Here is a 23523-nt window from a genome sequence, read left to right on the forward strand (position 1 = left end):
AAATGGAGAAAGCTGGGTAGATGCTCATGAATATTCATGAGCTGCACACGCGCGCTGCGTGTCTGTGGCGTTTCTTCACGAGACATCCACGTTCTTCTTTAAACCCAATGACGAGCGTCCCCTTCTCAGACGTCTCATAAGGCTGAAACACGAAGCATTTAGAAGAGCGGCTACGCACGAGCGTAACTTTCTCGGACATATTGGATGTGTACGCTGCACGTTCAAAGGAGAGTATGTGCGCGTATACGTGTGAGAACACGTGCCGCGCGTGTAACGTGGCAGCACGGTGGAGGCCAAATCGCTCCCAGCTGTTGGTGGAGACGGATGGACGGCCGCCCGCCCGAGGAGCGTGCCATGCGAGCTGAAAACCGCCGGGTATTTCTGGAGGTTCCCTACTAATTATCCGCCCTCACGGGGCACTCCCTCCTGCCCCGCTAAACTCGGCCCCGGAACGCCGCTTCCGGCTCTTTCCGTGACCCGGTCCACGCGGAGCGCCGCGCGTGTCAGTAGTCCGTGCTGAGCCGTGCGCCGGCGTTGCCCCGACGCTGCCGATTTCGGCTGCGTTCGTAGCTCACCTGCGATCGCTTCTGAGACGTCTTCCTTCTGAAATCACAACCTGCTCCTCTTCCCCTTCCGCCTGTTAGAAACACATCATTTATTGTTTCAACTGGCACACGCTGGTGTCATTATGGCCACTTCCAGGGACGCGCTCCAAACTGGGGACTGCTGAAAATGCTGTATAATCTAATACAGATGTAGTGTATGACCATTCATAATAACTGAGAAGGGACTCCAGAGCCTAGAATAAAGTCCACTTCTTTATTTTTTTCAAAAGCAATGTTCCATCTGCACAGACCATCTTCGGGAGCATCGCATCACATTTAATTGTACAGTCAAGCAGGATGAGACACTATCGAGCTTTTAATGGCACTTTGACAGGTTCTTAGATACACTCGGAAATAAGAGAACGCAGATGAAAACACGGACGCCGGAGAGGCTCCCGTCGGTCAGACGGCTCCGTGTCTTTCTCACTGTGAGCGTGAAGTCCGTCGACGGGATGGACGCCGGACGCCAATCTTCAGTCGTCCAAGCATTATTTATACCCCCGATTGGATTCACTTTGCATCCCGTTGTTCCCCATTTAGCCACGGAATAGAAGAGAACACAACTGAAATGCTGTCGTACTGGTAGAGCATCAGCGACCAAGGTGCGTCTGGGACACCGGCCGTCATCGGTGACAAGGACACAGAGAAGAACAGCACGTACCACAGTTGACCATAGTCACGTCGCACGTATGATCTTTACTTGCACTGAAAAAATGTCTGTTTCCCCACTCCTGATGTGGACACGTCCAGCAGCGGTCAATACGGGAGCACGTGCCATGAAGTGAAACGTAACGTAAAGATGGGTCATATACAGTACGGCGGAGGGCTGCTAATCGTGCGTCTTCAGCCGTTGGAAGCTGCGCACATCTGGACCGCTGGCTAAGTGTCTGGGGTTCTGTTCCATACAATATCGTACACAGTTAAAAGGTATTACAGAAAATGCGGTAAATGCAAGTGAAGTGCGGTGAGAAGAAGTTACCGTATGTTCCGGAAGCAGCTGTCCTGTAATGCGACACCTGCTCTGTACCAGCGTGTCAAGAAAACAGGTGGAGACGGGCCAAGGCTCCCGCCCGCACGGCAGAAGCTCGCCTTCGTGCCTAGACTCGGGTGGCTAATCGCTCGTCGGATCTGGGCTCCCTGCTTTGCACGCAGACCACACAGCGGCAGCGCGCGATGGCGCTCGTCTGTCTCGGCGTGTCGATGGGAACGGACACGGTTTCTCCGCCCCCCCCCCACGGATGGGATCGAGCCGTGGGCCATCGCTCCCATTTCTAGGCATTAAACAAAGAGTACGGTGGACTCGTAACCAAGTGTAAGCATAATGTACAAGCAAAAGAAGGTCTGTTCCTTGCTCCCTTCTCCTCGGAGCAAGGCGGTGCCCCACCCCCCCCCCCCCCCTCGCGCTACCGACAAGTCCTTCGCAGTCCAATCCGCGTCGGCGCGCCCCCTAGCTGCTGATCTTGGTCAGCATCTTGTTGATAGCTTGCTTGACGTGGGTGGTGGAGCTGCGGCGACGGGCTTTGCCTTGGACCATGCGGCGGCGGCGCACCTCGCGGCACAGCTCGTAGAAAGCCTCGCTCACGGCGCCCTCGCCCGTGCACGCCGAGCACTCGTAGAAGGCGCACGCCATCTCGGCCGCCAGCCGCTCGCCCTCCTCCGTGCTCACCTGGCGGGCGTGCTCCAGGTCGGCCTTGTTGCCGACCAGCACCAGGGTCACGTGCTTGGGCTTCTTCACCTCCTCCAGGAGCCCTTTGAGCGGAGCCACCTCCTCGAAGCTGCCCCTGTCGGTGATGTCGTAAACGACGATGAAGCCGTCGCCCCAGCGCACGTGGCCCTCCCTCTGCAGCGTGTCCTCCTGGGTTGGCGGCACAGGAAGCGGCATTCGGGTCGTTATCGAGCGACCGGCGCTCGGGTTAAGAGCCGGTCGTGTCGGACGATTTGAAACCATCGAAACTGCCAATAAGCACTCGGTCTATTTGGTCCAGCGGTAGTCCGATTATAGGAAGCTATAGCTACAGTGACCGCTGAGCGAGAAGCCCTACGGGCAAGCGGATGGATATTTGACCTGGAAACAAACGTGTATGTAGCCGTTGCTTGGCAAATGTTGGGGTGAAGGACCGAATTGCCCGCCGGTAACTACGCTTGTCCACTAACCGCTTCACTGTGACTTGTGCCGTTTCGAGGAAACGGCCGGGAAACGGTGGCGTATACGGTCATCCTCCGGCTTACAAAGGCAGGGCTTTCCGGAAAAACCATTCTTAAGGTAAATCAAACATGTAATTACCGATACTTTAAATGGCAAAAATGTTTGTCTTCCTGGGCACCAAAATTGACACCCATTTCAGCTGAAGTATCAAATTAAATTGGACACAGTTGCATTAATAATTAACGTTAGTTAACGTTACACAATATAACAGGCCGTTTCCCTTGATTAATTAGCCTATAATACTGTGGCTGTGCTCGTTCATCACTTTTGTTCCTGTACGTTTCATAAATGCTCACAGACAAAATATACACAGATATGATCCTTGGAGCTTATTAAATTTTTAAAGCGAATAAACAGAAGCGCGAAGACGAAAGAAACCGATGAAAAGGACGCTAATGAATTCTTATTTACCGAAAATGTTGACGTGGTTCGGACAGCCCGAACGGGCCCCTGATCACTGAGATCGTAAGAGGGGGAACTAACAAACAAGGGCTGATGGAGCTTGAGAACTATAAGTGAGAAAGAGACGGCACGGCGGTTCTGCTCTCGCACCGTTCAGCTCTCAGAAGGCGCGAAATCCAAATTCCGTCCTCGTAAATGGAAAGAAACTCACTGTGTCTGAACCACTTGTCCCATATGGGGTCACGGGGGGCTGGAGCCTAACCCGGCAACACAGGGCAAAGAGCTGGAGGGGGGAGGGGACACACCCAGGAAGGGACGCCAGTCCATCGCAAGGCACCCCAAGCAGGAATCGAACCCCAGACCCACCGCAGAGCAGGACCCGGTCCAACCCACTTTGCCCCCACTGTGAAACTCTCCAAGCTGAATTCTTATAACCCGAACGGATGTAAGCCGGGTGGTGACAGTATAATTAGTATACTTTTGCAGCAATAACACATTACACACTAAATATAAGCAAGGCATTACATTTAAATTTACATTTATTCATAGCAGATGCTTTTCTCCGTGAATTTTAAGAAAGGGTGTGTAGGTTCGGTCATAGACGTGAGCGTGACGGAAGCGGAGATAAGTGTTCGTAAGTCCAAATCCATTGCTTACCTGTCCAGCCGTGTCCAAGATGTCCATGTTAACAACCTCGTCGTCGACGTTGGCTTGGTGGCGATATGTCGACTCTAAGCGGGCAGCCAGAGATGCGACAAGTCCAGTAGGTTAATAAATCCCGTTACGCTGCACGGCAGCACAACACCCCCACGAGCGGTCGGGAAATTTTGAGTGGCCCTCGACAGACGTATGCAGAGGAGGAGTGCTGTCAACACTAAGACGGATTATTAAACCATCCCGAACACCAGGTACACGGATGCAGACGCATAGTCGTGACCTTTTACCGATCCCGATGGAAATGACATGAGGCTACAGCAATGTACGTGCGAGTAGAGAATAACCAAATGTCACGGCTAGATGAGTATATATGAGTGCCAGTGCAAAGGGGTACAAATGTAAATACGAATAAATAACGATGTCCGGAAAGTGAACATAAATAAACGCACAGTTAGCTGTCTCAAGTTTAGTGGCTTTAATAAGAATTTATTTCTAAGGATTTTCTGATGGACATAAAGAGGATTCATCATGTAAAGGCACGGTGGCAATGTTGCGATCAAAGCGTCGGCTCGCCTTCTCGTACCACGTTTTACTCTATTAACTGCTATTTTGAACGAATGGAGCACAGTGGCCTTCGAGCGAATACCTCTCCGCTTGACTTAATGCGGTGTGAAGTTTTGTCGGAAACGAGCCCCACTCGCTGCCATTTCAGCTGCTCCGCGTGCCTCTCGGTGCGGACCGAGGCCCCCGGCGAGCCCTGACAAAGCGGCGCCGTCGATCCGCCGCTATTTCAGACATTTCCGCCGGTGCCGCGTCGGAGCCGCCCTCCGACCGGGGAGCAGCCCGCAGCGCAACAAGTGATCGCAAGTTCCGGACGGTTAAGGGGAGCCCGCCTTCCCGACAGACGTGCGCTAAGCGCGTATGTCATCGGTACGTCTCGCCAGTGGGCGAGGGGGGAGTGCGCGGGTTGCTCTTCCCTGCGTGATGAGTGATGTCGGCCGCGCGCTCCGTCGGGGCCCCCCCTGATTTATTGAGAAGGACTTGCCCCCGGGGCCCAGGTGCTACGCTGACGTGCTAACAGGTGGCTGTCGGCTGGAGAGCTCAGTTGTCCTGTGAGTATCTCCAGCGAGGGGAAACAAGCCATCGACCATCCCACAGAGCTAACCCCGCCGCCGCTGTCTCTGCTGCCGCTCGGTCTGGTTCTACTGCTGTGTCCATACCAGTCCGTACCAGTCTACACCACTGTGTCCATACCAGTCCCTACCAGTCTACACCAGTGTGTTTATAGCAGTCCCTACCAGTCCATACCAGTCTATACCATTGTGTCCATACCAGTCCACACCAGTGTGTCCATACCAGTCCATATGGGTATGGGGTTTCTTACATAAGGACCGTTGCCTCCGTGAATGGCCGCCTCCTCTAATTCAGGTGTTTGTGTTCACTTGTCCAGACTGCAGCAGACGCCCCCTCATCGAGTCTTCCCTCCGTCACTAAGAGGTGTGTGCGCAGTGAGATGTGTGACATTACTCGTGTTTATCTGAACGCAGTGAGAACGATCAGCTCAACGCGCCGCAGGACTGGGTAAGAAGAAGGGCATAAAAAAGTCATGTGTTCTCCATAAAAATTCCCTTAGTAATCTTGGAGTTGAGAACATCTGGTTATTATGACTTTGGACACACAATCATTTACATCTGTTCATTTACCTATGACTTTTCCTCAAAGCACCTTAACCATTTTCAGCTGCTTACACTACTTTACCCGTTTATACAATTGGGGAATTTTTCCTGTTTTAATTTAGAGTACGTACCTTTATCAAGGGTATTGCAGCAAGGGGTGGGATTCAAACCTGGCTTTTGAACCTGGGTTTTTTTGAGGGCAAGGCAGCTTCCCCTACTGACGCATATCCATCCACCTGCCGTTTTCAGGTACGAATCAGCTTGGTGTGTGTATCCTGCACTGTGTGTTACCGATTAAAATGGTCACAGTGTGTTGCCCACGCGTTACCCTGACACTAAATGCACGGGTACGGTGCAGCTTTGTGCTCAGCGTGACATTCTGTGTGTGGAACAACATGGCTGTGATTCCGGAAATTTCCGCACCACTAGAAAAGGCCATACGTAATTTGTAGTCCGGGAGTCAATTCAATTACGCCGTGAGCTTCAAGATGCACCTTTGAAGTGCGACTGCAGGCGGCTGCGCGCCCCTCCCCCACCCTGGCCAAAGGTCGCAGTGGTGGTCTCCCTCGAACCTACAGCCTGCGCTCGTTCCTCACATAAAGCTGGAACCGTGCTGTTTCCAACGGTACGCGGCGTCTCGGCCGTTTCCTTCCGCACCCCCTTAGAAGGGCTTCGGGGAAAAAAAACAACCAAGAGAAACCGTAGGGGTTCGAGACGTGGGTTCAAGCACAAATCTAAAACATACCTGAGCGTATGGGAAACAGGAACAACTTTATACTAATAATGCAGAAAGGGGTGTACTTGCTACAGCTGCTGCCTTGCACTCAAAGGACATAGGTTTGAATCCCACCTCCAACTGCAGTACCCTTGATGAAGGTACTTAAAAATTACCCTGCTGTATAAATGGGTAAATCGGTGTAAGCGGTTTTGGGGAGAAGTGAAGGTAAATGACAGAATGCAATAACACGGCCAAAATAACTTTAGCTGACTTGGAAATCACGCGTGGTGCCGTTTATGGAGTTCCTCATTGTCAAAGTTCCCCTTACAGTGGTTAAGTAGAAACCACTACTGGGCTTGGTTTTACCAGGGTTCTGGTCACAGCTTAATCAGCGTAATCCATCTTGATTTGCGATTACATGCAATCGGTAAAGTGCCCTGGCACTACGCGGCCGCGCTGAAAACAGGGCCTTTCCGGCGCCGACGGGGCTCCTCGCGGCACGCGACCATGTGACTTACCGAGGGTGGGGTCGTACTCCCAGATGAAGCGTTTGGTCAGGAACCGCACCACCAAAGCTGCAGGAAAACACAGAGACGTTACTGATCTAAGGAAGACGAACTCCAGGGACGGTGCACCCTTCGCACCACTTACACCTCCACCTTCGCACATACACCTAGTTCATTTGTACCGGTCTTGCCTCACAGTGCACCCCATACCTTCACCATGATATTATCAGTCTGGTAATATTTCCAGAAGCAAAATCAATTATTTGCTTAATAGCGCATAATAAAAGCAAGACATAAATCTGGTGCACCAGATGTAACCAAAAACCACAAGGTAATGCAGCTAAAAGGTGATCTGTCCTGTGTTGGGAACGATAAAGGAATGATTTTTGCAACAGCACTGAAGAATGCGTGTGTAATAAAACATTAACAAATATTAGTCGCTGCCTGCGACGGAAGAAGTTATGATGAACTAAAATTAAAACTGCAGTCGCCGGATTATAGTCATTTACAATTCGTTTTGATCAGAAAGTCTGCTTCATTATAAGTGAACTTTAGAAACAAGGCGACCTGCAACACTGCGCATTCCGCGAGCGAACAAGGCGCCCATACAAATCTGTTTTTGTGTCGTCCGTCGCCCACCTATCAGTCCAATAAACATCAACGTCAGTTTGTGGGCGTGCTGCAGCGAGCCCTCCCTGCCGCACAGCATCCGTCGCATAATAAATCCTAATTGGGTTCTTGACCTACGATTGAAAAAGGAATAAAAAAACCTGCTGCCTTTCATCTCCTCGACAAAGTTGCACGAAATCTTTGATTTGTTTTCCGTACTATTAATAGCATCATTATACCCCCGCTGACGTGCAACGACCAACGTCAACGTGATCCCATTACGTCGTTCAAAGGAAGGGTCTCCGGGGGCTGCACCGTGCGGCTTGCACGTGCTTTTTGACATGTGTGAGTGTGCGTAAGTGTGTTCCACTCCCACAGTTTGGGCACTCTGCTATGAGTCCGTCTGTTGACGCTCTTGTGACTCTCCCTTTGTCCGTTAGCCTGAAATAGCACGATTGGTAGGGAACGGCATTCCGGTGAGTCACGGGCTCCGCGGGCCTCTTCTCTCGAACCCCAAGTGCGTTTAAACGGCTGCGTCACGCGAGCGCCGGGTGCCGTTTTGCGACCGTGGGGTACGTGCCGCCCTACTGGGGGCTGTCAGGTGCCTCGATGAGCTGCTCGAGGGCCGCTCAACAGGTATCCGTTCCCCCGATCTGAGCGCCGGAACGTCGCCTTCGCCAGGGACAACAGCCAAAATTGCTTTCCTTTTGAAATGGAAAGAACATTTATCCTCACTGTTTTTCCTCTTATAATTACCCTCCCCGAAGGCCATTCTTCTGGACTTCAGTCTCGGACACATCCTCTTTTAACCCCTTCTCAGCTCTCAAGGGTTCGGCGGGATCTGTCAGCGGCAGCGTGCAGCTTCGTAATTAAGAACAGCCAAGCTGTGCACAATGAAGGGACGCTGGCTGTTTTTACTCCCGTGCAACCGCTTAGTTATCCCCCGTCAGATAATTTAAGGTGTAAGGTTTTATTGTCGTTGTCACCGAACCATACAGAAGTGCACAGTAAAAATGGAATATGGTTTGCGCTGCTTCAGGGGTAACATAAATCAGCCTAGTGCCAAACCATACAGCAAACATAACTGGCACACATGGATACAGACATGTATTACCACACATAATAAAAATAGGGGCTTGAGAATAGTACGAATAAGGCAGCAGGAGACCAGGCAGTGATCTTTGAATAAACAATATATGGCATGAGCTCCTTAGAGTATGTTACAGAGTTAGTGGTTATTACATATGCAGTATACCTTGTAATAAATAGTCCTGCTTCTTCTTTTTTTAAACAATATAGCATGGCAGCCAAGCCAAAAGTCTCCAAGTCATCATTGTTGTAAGAAGGTAATTATCTTGTGTCAAAACACCGCAGTGAATGAAGCAATTAAGAGGAACAAACAGGTTTATAAGCTCATCCAGATTTATTGTTCCCTGTGGGCTTTCAGCAATAATGACCAGTTTTTGAGTCGACAGAATATGACTTTTCCCCCTCCAGTAAACAGCAGATTGTACCGACTGAGGTAACAACATTATACAAATACACAATGCAGCGCGGGGCTTCTTATCGGCTCTGTCTTTCCTCCTGGATCCACGGGCACCAAGGTGGAACACCGCCACCCGCGTGAGTGGCAGCTACTGATTTCGTGGGCCGTCAGTGTAGCACCGAACAGCCTTCAGGTTAGCGACTCGCTTCTAGGAACGAGCAGAGACGGAAGACAAGTATCCGCTGTGTTTGTGTCTCCATAGCAACTTCTGTTTATGCACCAGTATTCTGTGTGTATGTCACCACCCCACGGTCCACCCTTGTCTCTCCCTGATCTCAGGAGAATGGTGCTACTTAAACATCAAATATATATGTATTTAGTTAAAATTTCTAAAACAGAAATTCCTTCGTTATTTCGTTAATTATTTGTAAAATATTTTCCAGATATCCAGCAAATTTTCCACACGGCGTTTCTTCACATCAGCTGGTATTTCGTATCTGAGCCCAATTTCGTTTTGCAGTGGACTGTGAAAGGGATATTCAGTACTTTGAAAAGAATAAGTGGAATCAAACGAAGGTGAAGCACTCAGACATTCGATTCACTCCAGTTCCCCAGGCAGACGTTATGGTATAAAGTAAGAGGGTAAAGCTGCGGAGATTCCGACAATCTTAACCAAGCATGAGGATCTGAAATGATATATTAAGGCTCTGTCTCCACATTGAGCCCCTTACAGCTGTCCTGCTCCTTTCAGAGTCTATAATGAATGCACTTAATCGTGATTGCACATATAACAATCTGTAATTTGCAGCACGCAGCTGGGTTTCTATCTGGTACAAACTCCATATTCGCACATCTGCTTTGTCCCTTTGATGCCCTAAATGAATATAAAATGTGCATCGATCAAACAATATGAAGTGGACCCGACAGCCCAACCCGCCAATCATTCAGCAAAAGCCACAAAGAGAATCAGCCATAAACATATTAGTCACTTCCTCTGGGCGCGAGGTCAGATTTCCAAGTCCCAAATTGCTTCTGGTGGAAGCATCTCAGCCCTCAGTAGCGCTACTGGAAGTAAAACCAAAGTGAGGCCGGAGAAAGTATCTTATCGAGAGGGTGGAAATTTTTTGTCATGAATCATCGTCACATGACACCAGCAGCCGTCTGCCTGCATTAAAAACAATCCTTCGCAATCTGCAAAGCACATTTCCAGATGAGATTATGAAATTATTTACAAAACCCTTATTACTGTGCAAAGTAGCAGGAGTCCAGAAGGCTCAATAATTCTTCTGAGTGCACGCACGCTTGGGCCCGGTTGGGCTTTTAAACAGACGTCACGTCATTCGCTTCCTGCTTATTAAATAAACACAACTTTTAATCGGACGGAGACAATTTCCTAAGCAAGCAACAGCCGTGTAGCAAACCTCTCAAATCAGGAGCTGTTAACGAATGTCTCGTGATGCCTCTTGCATGTCATAACATTTACACAAGGATACGGGAAGTAAACATGATGAGTAAACAGACTGGCAAGTTTGTAAATGTGTCCAAATCGCTCCCGATCGGCATCAACGCCGGACCGGGACTTTGAAGATGCAATCTCTTACACGTACCTGCACCTAAATGTGTTTTTATAGGGTCACGATACCTTGACCTGGACAGTGCTGCCATCAGAGGCTCCAAGCTTATGTAAGACTAGATGAGTGGCCAAATGTCGGCTTCGGGAGACCCGGGAGACGGTAGAAACGGCACGACTGAGAAACCTTTGGTTGACCGTGATCTATATTAGTGACATTATTACACTGCGCCACCGTGCCGCCCTATAAACTGTACATCATCTTGTGAGCTCACCACCTGTAAGGTGAGGTTGGGGATTTGGTGCGATGCCAGCCAAGGGGCAGGAACGAGCGCCAGAGACCCGGACACGCTGGACCTTAGCAACTGAGGTTGTCGGCGGCTTAAAGTGAGCTGGAAATCCGGTTCTCTGCTCAGCTCCCCAGTAGCAGGGTTGCAGAACTCTACCCCTTGGTCACGCACAGTAACGGTAACGCCTTTCGCAGTCTGTCTTTTGCTCCGCTGGCACTGGAACAGCACCAAGCTGTTGTCCTCCTTCATGGGGATGGTTGACGGTGACCACAAAGCTCTTTTAGAGAAATTCCTCCCATAAAAAAATGAAACTGCTCCCTTTTCCTGCTTGAAGTCTCAAACACTTTCTGCAGCAGTAATAAAACTCAAGCTACCACCATCGGTCACAATCGCGGCGTGGCTGACGTGGGGAAAAACACGATCGACCTATGCTGTGTACGTGTAAATGATACGAGTAAAAGTATTTGCACCTCTGAACAGCTCCCAGGTAAAGATCTCCTAACACGAAGCCGATAAACTGCACGGTGAAGCTTCTCAAATGAACCCCTTTGAACCACCGGTAACCCTGAAGACCCACCCAGTTTTGTTTGATTCCCGTCTTGTATTGACAGGAAACAATGGCACGGGAACAAACACTATTCACCCACTGCCTTGTACATGTATTAAACAGGGCACCTCGGAGGGTATAATTTCACGCTTTTCTAAAGGCCAGCTGCTTGTGGTTCTGTGGGTGAGGAAGGTCTTGGGTTTCCAAAATGCCATTAAGACTCTACACTGTGGATTCATTCCCACCCATGTTATTCCTTTCGTGTTATTTCTTTGGTGACTGAAGGGCAACAGTAACATGCATTTTGTGTATTTGAACATCAGTACTGGGCCCCAACCAGCACCCCTACATAAAGCATGGCTATAAAATTACAGGGCCTCATCATGGTAGCACAGTTACGTTTTCCATGTGTTATATAGAAAATACTACATGAAAATCATATACCGAAAATTTCAAAGCTGTCTTACTGCACAATGGCGAGAATTCATGTTTAATTGCAAGAAAGTGCCGCAGGAGATGCTTTGCATTTACATTTACATTTATTCATTTAGCAGACGCTTTTGTCCAAAGCGACGTACATCTCAGCAAAAGTACAATTTCTGCATGACTTGCATTATGCTCTGCACACAATTTTGGCATACAAGGGCGTTATGCAGTCGAAAGGAAATAACAGGCTTCTAAAATGTTAACCCCAGCATTTAGAAGCAACTCTATATATTAAAAAAACAGTTAAAAAGCTTAATAGCCCTGTCATTAAATTTTGAGAGGCTCCTATTTCTATCAGAGGCACGGAAAGGTCATTAAAGGGTAAAAGAAAACTATGAGTCACCAGGGAGAACGGCCTTGGAGCTCGGAAAACGCAGCGGTGAACAGGGGGAAGAGCAAAAACAGTGCGTTGCCCTCCCCTTGGCATTGCGATGGAAGGTGACTGTACAGGCAGGCGGGCGAACGTACGTCAGCGGAAGAGCTGTTGGCGAAGGTTGATTCCGATACGTTCCCATGAATAATGCACGGCATCCTTATACATGTTTCATCAGCAGTCGGCCTGGGCCTAGGCCTCGTGCAGCTTTAGGATGGCATTTCATTAAAAAAACCCCAGTATTCTCAGTGGGAAAGCAGTTGTTGATTTAGCGAAGATGCGGGCCTTCGGTGCGCCAGGCTCCCTCGACAGCTTCAGTCTCCCACCGCACTTCCATGCGCCCTCTTTAACTTTAGAGGCGCTCTTTCCTCGCCCGCCATCACTCGGTCGCTTTCACCATGTTCGCCACGTCTCACATTTGAGCTCTAATTAACGTGACTTTTATTACAACTGACAGATTAGCCTCCTCACTTTGAACTGAGAGCAGAAGATTACGATGAAGGAAATTAAAGTCTGCGCACGAAGAATGCAGAAGACCTTTGTGCTGTTGATGCTTTGCTGTTTGATCAGTAGATCCCACTATCAACGTGAACAGTGTGTTAGTTGTTTGTACACTGATTTTTGAAAGTAAGAGCTGAGTAAGAGTGACAGTGAGCTAATGGCCTTCTCAACTCCTTTTTGTTTGCACCAATTCATAATTCTCCCGTTCGGGTTTCACAGCGCCCCTGTGACATTCCAGAAGCTTATGTACAAGACTCTCTAGCCACATGCACCCTATCCCACCGCCTATTCTCTGTCTCCCCAGTGCCACAGACCGTTCTCCAGATCTGACACATATTTTCACTCCTTTGCCTTATGCTAATTGGAGATTTCGACACATCAAAACGTGTTACATAGCGAAGGCAGGTCCTACAGGTGGTATATCAGCTGTGGCCTATCGTGCCTCTAGGCACGTAACACTGAGGAGCCAGTTTCGGATGACAGTAGATTCCGTGTCCACACAGTTGGTATGAGCGGTGCAGGAGAGCCCCAGCGATCCCAATGTTTTACGGTGACTCAACTTCGCATACATTGTGCTGGTCCGTGCCAGGCGCCCTAGTGTCTCTCCCTTGCCGAGAATCTTTTCTTGCGCTTTCTTCCACTGTCGCAATAACACATTGATGGGCTCGCCTCTCTGTACCCCAGCGCTAGTGCTGAACAGCAGCTCACGTGGACGTGACACATAGGAGCAGTGCTGCAGATAGAGAGCCGGCTACCCCTCCCCAGGTCCCGTTGACACCGAGAGCTCGTGTTTCCAGTCTGAGTGGATTAGCCACGCAGGAGTTCATAATTGACTTTATATAACATTGCGTGAATCACGCACGGTGCTTTTATTCTGCCTGCTTTGGGCCGATGTCTTCGACACCTTCTTAGCTGAAACTAGTCTCCCGATCTCTCCAGCAGAAGCACAGCTCAGTGTGAATGTCTTCCCACAACCCGCAAAGTCTGCGACTCAAAAAGATGCGTTTTATAGTCTGCTCTGCCATTCATCCCAGCCTTGCTTTGTGTGGAGATCGCCATGGTCAAGCCCTCCAGTGTAAAAAGGAACCAGAAGTCGGGTTTATCCTAGTGACAGATGATCCTCATATGTGTTTCTCCGTGAAAATTTGCAGCCAGTTTTCTTCCAGCCATGCGGTCCACCCAACATCCATATGGGAGCTGATAAATGGTCATTATACTCTGTGGGAAGAACAGCAGGTCTCTGGGAATGTCTCATCTCTCGACCGTCCAGTTGGCCACCGGTTTGGGCATCCGTGCCGCACAAGGTCTGATTTACGAGTGAAAAGGATATAGAACTTGTAAACAGCAGTAATATCATGTAAACCAACGGGTGTCTTTTCAAAATCCAGCTTTTGCGTCTGAGCGCAGGGCTTAAGGTAACCTTTTACGGCAGTACCTTGGCATACAATAAATGTCATTTCCAGCCTTTTTGGAAAGAGCTGCTTTGCAGCATGTGAGCCGCTCAGAACTGGCACTTGAGAAATGGTAATACCTCCAGGATTTACACTGGAAAAATCAGTCAGCGAGACTTCTCCATCTGCTCAGTTTCATCCATACATCTCACATTCTCCCTGTACATCTCAGATATGCATCATAAATAAGTCACAATAAAAACCCATCAACGTATCATTGTCCACATGCTGGACTTTTTCCACTACCGCTCACCTACGTATATAATAGCAAATTTTGCCTTTAAATATTATGTGAATTCTCTGCCAGTGAAAAGTGTGAGTACACTTGCTGGGTAGTTTGCTGTATGCCACGTTTGTGATTTGCATTTCTGCATCTGCAAACTACTATATGTGCAGGACTGCAAAGGAACTTGTGGTGAAGCAGGCAGTAATATCAAACAAAAATTTTAACGTATTTTATGCTGCTGCACTATGCTGATTGTTCTAGGATTGTTCTAATTAAAAAAAAATTCTTGACTGGGGTAAAAAAGCACCTAAAACACTTATTCTGTATTTACAGCCTGTCATCAAAGTTCAAAACAACCAACCAACCGACGTCAATATCCGTGCGTCCCAAGCAGGGTCGCGGTGAGCTGGAGCCTCTTCCGGAAACGCAGGGTGCCAGGCTGGGGGTACACCCTGGACAGGACACCAGTCCATGGCAAGGCACCACACAGCTGGAGGAGGGTATCAAACCAGCAGTCTTTGGATCCAAAGGCAGCAGCTCCAACCCCCCAACAACCAGCTGTCCCCAAGTTCAGAACAGTGTTCTTAAATTATTTGAAAATATTTTAAAATTAATTTCGGTGCAGCGTTCAATTATTTTTATTAAGTCCAAATGTAGACATTAGATTCTGGACATAAACTTGAAATGTTTTCATACAAAGAAATGTCAGTCTGTTATTAAAGCAGGAAAATCACAATGTTTCACTTTAACATACTGTATATTTTGGGTAATTAAAAATGCTTTGTGTCAGACCCAAGTTTTCATCAACTCTGACACAGTGCTCAGAGTTACAATCAAATTGACTTCCAGTCCTCGTCGTGCTCGTAGGTTGAGGATACAGTATATATTTATAGTTGCAATTCCACAGAAAATGTCATTTGTCATTTATGGTTATCTCAGGAGAATACACCATTTGTCCTTATCTCACTGTGTCGCATTCTAATTTTCAGTTAATTCCACATGCACCTCGGGCACAGAATTTAATTCATGTGGATCAATGGGTGATTTCGAAATCGTGACGTGACCGAAGCTGCAGAACCGATAAATTACCCCGCTGTCCCATTAAACTGTGTACAGATTGTTCTGAGCCCCAAGGACATCAGATCAACAGCAGGCCTTTCCTGATGCAGATGCTGCAACCCCACACGTCAAACAAAGCCCCGTCCGGAACGCCTCCAGATTCGAAGCCCCTCGTTCCAGCGCCGATGTTCACGGGACCCCGGGCCACCCGGAGATCCCCCGCACCCGACAGCCACACGACGAAACGCACACCGACTCTCGCTCCTGCTGCATCACTCTTTGTATTGCTTCTATTTTCTGCTGCAACACCGTGCCTTTGCAGACGGTGAAGAGCCACAGCTGTGCCGGCACTCATTTAAAGCAGCCCACTCGTACTCTTTCTTCTGCGTCGCTGTGTGAAAGCAGGGGCGCGGTGCATTTTTACATGAAAAATCCTGACCTTGGATGAGTTGGCGAAATGCGGTTTGTCATCACTGCTCTTTAGTGCGAATTCCGGCAGGATCCAGCCCGCGCGCCGCCAGCTTCCCGCTCCGAGTGTGCGTCAGGGACTTCCATCGGTGGAGACGCACCTCCTCTCCACATGCATGCACTTCACCGAGAAAACGCACATCTTACACCCTTCAGCAGCTGTCAGTCACTCATCTTGGAGGTAATGTGTGGCTTTCACCACTGCAGCACTCTGTTTTTTACGCTTCCCTCTGCGCTTCAGCCCCGGTGAGGAAGTAGGTCGCGTCCTTCTCCGAAAGGTGGTTGAGATACCCTGCAGACTCCCGCCTGGTGCACCTTGACATGGAACCGTAGACACGACTTCGCAGCGCTCCCGTTCGACCCGCACGAGTGAAGCTGACGCCTACCTGATTTGCCAACTCCGGCCTTGCCGAACACGGCCAGCTTGACCTCGGCGCTCTTCGCCATGGTTGACCCCGGCCGAAGCAGCTGACCGATCCCGCAGGGGTGCCGCTCGCCCAGCTCAGCTTCTCATCCTCCAGCCCTCGACTCTAGAAACCTACACGAAAAGCAGCGCAGTAATTAGAGAAGGGGCTGAAGGGTCTTCTAGCGGCACGTCCTGCAGGCCATTTGCACGGAACGTAAGCGTTAACATTTCACGGCAACAGTGTCGCAGGCGCTCTTAGCGGACCCCGCACATCCGGGAATACCTGTACGGTGTATACGTGTACATGTGCGAGCAGGTCGCTCTGTTTTTGTAGCAGCAGCCCTGAGACTTTTCTTGTACATAAGGGTTGTATCTGCAAACAACATATTTATTCAAAAAATAAGTAAACAAACAGTACCAGTATGGTTAGTCATCTGGAATACAGAATTACACTGAGCTTAAGGTTGCGGATTCAAGGCCCAGTCCTTACCTTTGTGCTCGAATGAAATACGGGGCCATACAAAGGGGTAAAAACTATCTGTCGGGCTAATATCTAAAACAGCTCATCCTCTCCTGCTGTCTTTGCTGTGCAATGTGTCCATTTTGACCGCTGGTTCCTAATATTTTTTCCATTTGTTTTTAGTTGTATTCTTCGCTTCGGGGGTGTGGTGGCGCAGTGGGTTTGACCGGGTCCTGCGCTCCGGTGGGTCGGGGGTTTGAGTCCTGCTTAGGGTGCCTTGCGAGGGACTGGGATCCCATCCCGTCCTGGGTGCGTCCCCTCCCCCTCCGGCCTCGTGCCCTGTGTTGCCGGGCTAGGCTCTGGCTCCTTGTGACCCCACACAGGACAAGTGGTTTCAGACAACGTGTGTGTATTTTCTTTGCTTTTTTTTTTTCTGTTTTCCAAAAATGTGTTTGCCGCGCAGCGATCATCACCATAACGAGCAGCTGAAGAACATGGAACAAATAAATAAAAGTCTTACATCAAATTTTTAATTCATTGCAGCTTTATCTGAGCTTTTTGCGGAACCTAACCTGTGAATAAACCGAGGAACTTCTGTGTTATTAACCTTTTATTGATAGTAATAAAGTGGCTGTATTAACAAACGGTTTGACTTACGATCAGCATTCTGGTCCCAAATGTAATCATACGTTGACAATCCAGAGCGTTGCCTTACAGCACCACAATTTCATCATTACCTGCTGCCTTTCATTAGGTGACACTGTGTGTAAAAGGTGTCATTTTTGTCAGCAATTTCCATTCCGTTCTCACATATTAGCAGCTGCAAGTTCAAACTAGAAGGTGAGGGCATGACTTTGAATTGATTTTAAAAATTAGATTAATCACATTGTTTTCTATAAGCACATGGGCTCCGTCACCAATTAACCACATGCGGTGGAATCAGTGTAACTGTCGCGATGCTATTCATAACAACAGCTTGTTGAAAGAAGAATTGCTTTTTCTAATTCTGGAAAAGCTGTTATACCTTATTTGCAAGTTATACCTGAAATAAATTATGTATAATGAAATATTTGCATTATCAGAAATATTAAAAGAATCAGTTAACTCGGGAAAATTCTAAGGATGTATCTCAACTATAAGTGCAGGTCTCATCATAGTAATACTGAGAGCACCAGAGGGGATTTCTCCCATCATGAGCAGATGAAGGGCTGCGAGAAATAGAGGAGGACCAAAGCTACTCCCTTCTGCTATCACAACACCTGCACTGATTTTTCCCTCTCACACACACACACACACACACACACACACACACACACACACACACAGACACACACTTAGTGAGACTGCTGAGTGCTGCCAGGGCCTCTTTGACATGCCCATGTTTATTTATGTGCAGATGGCAGAGACTGGGCTCGGTGAGGTCACCGGGAAGCTGCAGGGTCCCCATCTCCTGCTGACTGCCATTCCACCCAGGGCTAAACTACACGACCCCCCTTAGAGCTCAGCCCCCACCCTGCGAGCTGCAGACCGGCTTCACCGGGGACCTTATAAGGCATCCCAAGCACCGTTTGGCACTCGACGCGGCCAACGCGCCTGCGCCCCATTTCCACCGGAGCCGTCCTCCGCAAGCAGCCGACTTCCAAAATACACACTCGTGTGGGTTCAGCCAGGTCCCAGTTGCCGAGGCGACTTAGCGGCATCAATAAGGTTTTCGGAGAGCCGCTGTCGCTACCGGTCAGTGCTCTCTTCTTCCTGAGGTTTGGCACCAAGTAGAACAGCCCTGTAGGGTTGCATGTGTTCGCACCTTTTAGCTCCAGGCTCCTTGCCCAGCTACTTAATTAGCCTCGTCATTCGGTTTTCTCCTTCTTTGTTGCTATTTCCCGGAAATGCCTCATTTGAGTACCACATCTGGAGGAGAACACAAAGCCTGAACATAATTCACTCAAAACCAGACCAGTCACTTGAGTCACATGTCCACCAGCAATCGAGTTTGACCCTCCTGGCCTAGAAGTTCCGCAGCTGACAAACTCCAGGCGCAGGAGACCACGGCATGCAAACCGCAAGCCAAGACGGTCCATAATATTCTCTGATGTAGCATCACACTCTTTCCAGATCGACTAATTTATTCAAAGGGCTCTCCCAGGCTCTTTAATCCATTGGACTTTCGGCACTGAAGCAGATAAACACGTTGCTTCCATATACATGGGGATTAATCATCTCAAGTGGCTCTAAGTGCTCAGGTGGAGGGAAGCCATAGAGACCTCGTGGAACACGGCCAGCGCTGAAGGCACGGGACATATTAACGCACTGGCAGACCGCTTTTACCCTGCATGTTGTTCTCACCTTCATGAAACATCTGGCCTTGAGCTCTTCGGCACAGAGGTAGCTGTTAAGGCACCTTCTACATGTCCCGCTTGCTTACAGAAGCCCCGTGAGCTGTGCCATGCAAGGTGGCCACCGCTGGAATGTGGTAAAACCGCAGTAGCTGCATAGGTGACTGTCTAGGCTCAGCATCAGAGCGGAGACGTAGCTGTTCTCCAGATAGAGCTGCTCCCCCCGAGAACTCGACCAAAAAGGAATGGAAACAGAAGGTGGAAGCTTTGAAATTTCAGCCACTGCCAATCACCCCTGAAAATGTATTCTGCCCAACACTTACATGCGAATGGAATTTTTGTGAGCGGGCGCAATGCTTAGCAACAGCCAGAAAAGACTTCAGCGTGCGGGGTAAGAAACCTGCACTGAGAACGTAAGCGCGTTTCCCAGGAGTGCTCCAGCGGAGTCTATTGTGGCAGCACGCTGAGGTGGGGCGGTTATTCTGCAAGTCCCGCGTGGCGCCTCAAAGCCCCTGCTGGGAATGCGGTTGAGGGCCAGGGGATGAGGGGCTTCCGCTGCAGGTCCTCCCATCTTTCCCACCGCCGTCAATTATCATAACTTCATAAAGATTTTCAAAGTTCCTCCTCAGTAAAATACCCCGGTGTCCATGAGGGAGCCTCGAAAGAGTCCAAGGTCGCACACAGCCTATCCATCGAGAAGGTACACGTTCCTCCACTAAGGGACAGGCTGCATGATGCATAATTTATAACATTAAAAGGCATCATATTTTTCATTTGTTAAATGAATATTTTCATTGGCAGTGACTTGGATTACCATCCCTCCCGTTGTTTAGTCCTGAAAGTAAAGTGATGTGGATTAGCAGCCCATCCATGCAGAGGGGTCCCTCTGGTCCGTAATGTCATAAAATATTGAGGAAAATAGTAATAATAATAATACTACTACTAATGATAATAATAATAATAAGCTGGTGTCTGCCAGCAAAGCGCTCTGCTCCTTTTCAAGAAATGAAGTTCCTTGTTGTAACCGACGAAGGACAAGCACAGAACTGGGAAAAACGCCTTATTCTATGTACATTCCACATACACAGTGTGTTTACCAGGGTAAACGGTGTTTTCACCGCAACAGGTTAATGAGACTGCCAGACAAGATCAAAGGCAGCCTGGACAAAGATCGAGAGGTTATCTACTTATTTATTATTATTATTATTATTATTATTATTACCACACACAAGTACTGAGGACTTAAGTTTCATATGTAAAAATATGCTTCAATAAAATGAATAGGAACGCGAGATGAGAAAAGTAGAGTAACGCGCTAACATCTGTAACATCTGTAACATCCGTCACTCAGTTAGTACTCGCGCGCGCGCGCGTTTATTACACAGAGAAACGCACATGAATGAATGTGTTTCCTTACCCGGTCGCGCTGCGGGTGGGCGAAGTTGCGCTCGTCCTCTCACGCGGAGGACGGCGGACGGCGGACAGACGCGCGTGTCCTCCCGCAAAGCGGCCCGTGCGCGCGCACCGCCGAGCGAGCCGACTGCGGCACCGCGCACCGCCGCCCTCAGGAGCCGACAGGAGCTGCGAGTCCGGAGCCGGAGGATCGAGGGTCGCACGTAAAATGTGGACTGGAGTCTTGTTGGAGCCCGGGCGATCAACGTCAACGACAATTATCCTCATCATTATTATTACTGTATTATTATTATTATTATTATTACTACTACTACGATATGGGAGGCGACTTACAGTGTTAGATAAGCACCTTTACATGGGTTTGACACTGATTTACCCGTTTATACAGCAGGGTAATTTTTACTCTATCACTCCAGGGTAAATACCTTGCTCAAGGGTGCTGCAGCAGAAGGAGATGTTATATAATACATAGACGATGCATCTCCCACCGGGGGCTCGGATCTCATCAGCGAGTTCTCCAGGGCTGAGACTCGCAGGTGCCTCTGGTGGGGCTGCTGCTCCATCAGGACACACCTTCAGGCCCATAAGCAACAAACACGAAAAATGTCTGCGGAAGAAGTCTGAACGCTGATGGTCAAAACGAGAGCCTGGGTGACGCGGATAAGGCCACCGCATGTCGCATTGTGGCAAACTCCAGGAAAAAGGGCACAGAGCCCCATCGGAGTCCCTTCAGTGGATCATCATGTCTCTGTAACGTGCCTAATGGGTGTTACTCCTCGAAACTGTCAGCGGTTTCCACGGGTGCTGGTTTTGTTCTTTTGTTCGTAGGACTGATGAACAGAGCTGCACAGTAAATATGTGTCCGTAAAAATCCCTGAAATTAAAAGAACACCTGAACACCGAATGTATAAAAGAGTACAGTAGTAGCATCTTTTCATGAACCGGCAGGTGGCAGGGTGCTTATGGCCACAGACTTGTAACTTGTAGGTACCAGGTGTGAATCCCACCTCCTGCTGTTCTATCCTTGATCGAGGTACTTAGCCTGAAGTGATACGGTAAAGTTTACCTTGCTGTGTAAGTGCATCAAATTCTGCCACCGCATACATGCAGATGCGATAGACATTAAACAGTTAACTTTGTAGATTTGAGTTTAGACGACTGTTCCTCTTCAAAGTCCCCGAAAAACATTTGGCTTCAGCAGGCTCTGAAACTTCAGGATGTTTGAGGCCTTTTCCCAACCAGCTCTTAAGAAAGAAAACCTGCATTAATCAGATTATTATAAAGATATATTTTTCACAAAAATTCAAAAATCCGTAGTACATCTTATTATAATGTTGTCTATTAGATGCTTTCGTCCAATGACTTTGACATTATTAACCCTTTCTACAGCTGGATGGAGCAGTTGAAACACCTCATTCGCTAGTATTTCAGCAAAGTCCCATGGGACTTGAACAGCTAACCTACAGGATGCAAGTCAGTGTCTGTAATTTGGACGTATCACAAAGGAACCCAGTACCGAAAAGTGCAATGTTCTAAAAAGACATTATGTGGCCCCAATGTTTTCACAGCTTAGTCAAACAAAACGGCTGGAATTTCTGAAGAGACCTGAACTGTAATCTGAATTTTTCTATATGAACTTTGGTGATGGAAAAACCACATTCTGACAGATATTACAGTAAAACTGTGAGACATGTAATTGCCCCAGACATGTTAGGGATGCTTGAATCTAGATTCTTCTTCTAAAGAACTGTAATGAATTTATTGTGGCTTCTTGAAAGAATGGTATTTGTATGTAATATCATGTTATTAATTAGGTTATTTAAAAGCTTTGTTGGGAAAAGTGCAGGATTTCGAATCTGCAGACACACTATAGAGTGTTCTCAACGATCCAGTTGCTCTGTGCTCGTTTCTTATATGAAATCGCATATGTGATGTTCATTCATAAATGAAAATCAGTTTTAATATCGAAGTTTTAAAACCCAAGGAGCAAAGCCGAAAGACGCGCTGGTCCGACACAGGTGTAATGCACGAGTTGACCACGGGGTGGCGCTATAACCCTAATTCAGAGCCCTGCTCGACCACATGAATCACGGCAGAGCTGTGTTTTTCACACGCCATGGGCTGATGCTGCAGTGCGGGGAACATACTTGTGAAATCATAACATTTAGAATGTATTCTTATAATTTATGTTTTATTTCACCGGCAAACTGAGCACAAATCATTAAATGTAACATGATGCTGATGCTGCAGTCTAACATAAAGTTCCCCTTCATCCATCTGTTCCACCATATTGTAAGGAACCTGTCCCCAGTGTTCTCAGGCCAGGCTAGAGACATGGTCTTTAAGCGTGTCCACGGGCCTCCGTGACCATGAACTTCTCGTCTTGTCAACGACTGTGACCACCACCACCCTACAAAGGAACTTCATCTCCTTCGCTTGTACCCAATATCTTGTCCTTTTGGTCACCACAAAAAGCTCATGACCACAGGTGAGTATGGAGATTTGGACCAGGTGCTCAACAGTAAATTTAACATTTGCAACAGTGCAGTTGCTGCCCCAAATCGTGGGTCTATCTCATGATTCCACCTGCTGTCACTTGTGAAAAGGATCCCAAGGTACTTCAACATGTCCACCGGGATCGAGTCGATGGGTGTGAATTCCCGGGTGTAGATCAACTTTCTCCCGGGTGAAGACTATCACCTCAGATTTTGTGGTGCTGACCTTCATCCCAACTTCTGACGTAGCCAACAAGACATCATCTCCACTTAGCGATGCTATACAGAGAGAATCATGATCGTAGACTGTCTCTAGGCTGAGATAGCTCATGCAAGTGGTCTGCAAATTCCCGCAGCCCTCCAGAATCCATATGTGGGTGAAAAGCTTGTCCACTGCATTGCACCCTTCATTGTCACCCTTCATGCCTCCTGAATCTGAGGGTCGACACGCAGCAGTAACCCTACAGCCTCATGTCCAGATGCCTGAAGCCTGGAGATGTCGTGTGATGCCTTCGTAGTAAGAACATGTCCTACAGCTCTCCTGTTTTAAACATGGGAGCCACCTCTGCCAGTCGTGAAT

General features: G+C 48.4%; 1 protein-coding gene across 1 annotated transcript; it reads right to left on the minus strand.

Annotated features, from left to right (window-relative positions):
• Window positions 1-1999: 1999 nt before the first annotated feature.
• Window positions 2000-20580, minus strand: rerg (RAS-like, estrogen-regulated, growth inhibitor). Its single transcript, XM_018765976.2, has 5 exons — window positions 20453-20580; window positions 16223-16374; window positions 6783-6839; window positions 3871-3944; window positions 2000-2460 (listed from the first exon to the last, which is right to left on the minus strand). The coding sequence occupies exons 2-5, from the start codon at window positions 16281-16283 to the stop codon at window positions 2053-2055; spliced, it is 600 nt and encodes a 199-aa protein (XP_018621492.2). The 5' UTR covers window positions 16284-16374; window positions 20453-20580; the 3' UTR covers window positions 2000-2052.
• Between the last annotated feature and the right edge of the window lie 2943 nt (window positions 20581-23523).

The sequence above is a fragment of the Scleropages formosus genome, chromosome 5 (assembly GCF_900964775.1).
Source record: "Scleropages formosus chromosome 5, fSclFor1.1, whole genome shotgun sequence".
In the NCBI taxonomy this organism is placed as follows: Eukaryota; Metazoa; Chordata; class Actinopteri; order Osteoglossiformes; family Osteoglossidae; genus Scleropages; species Scleropages formosus.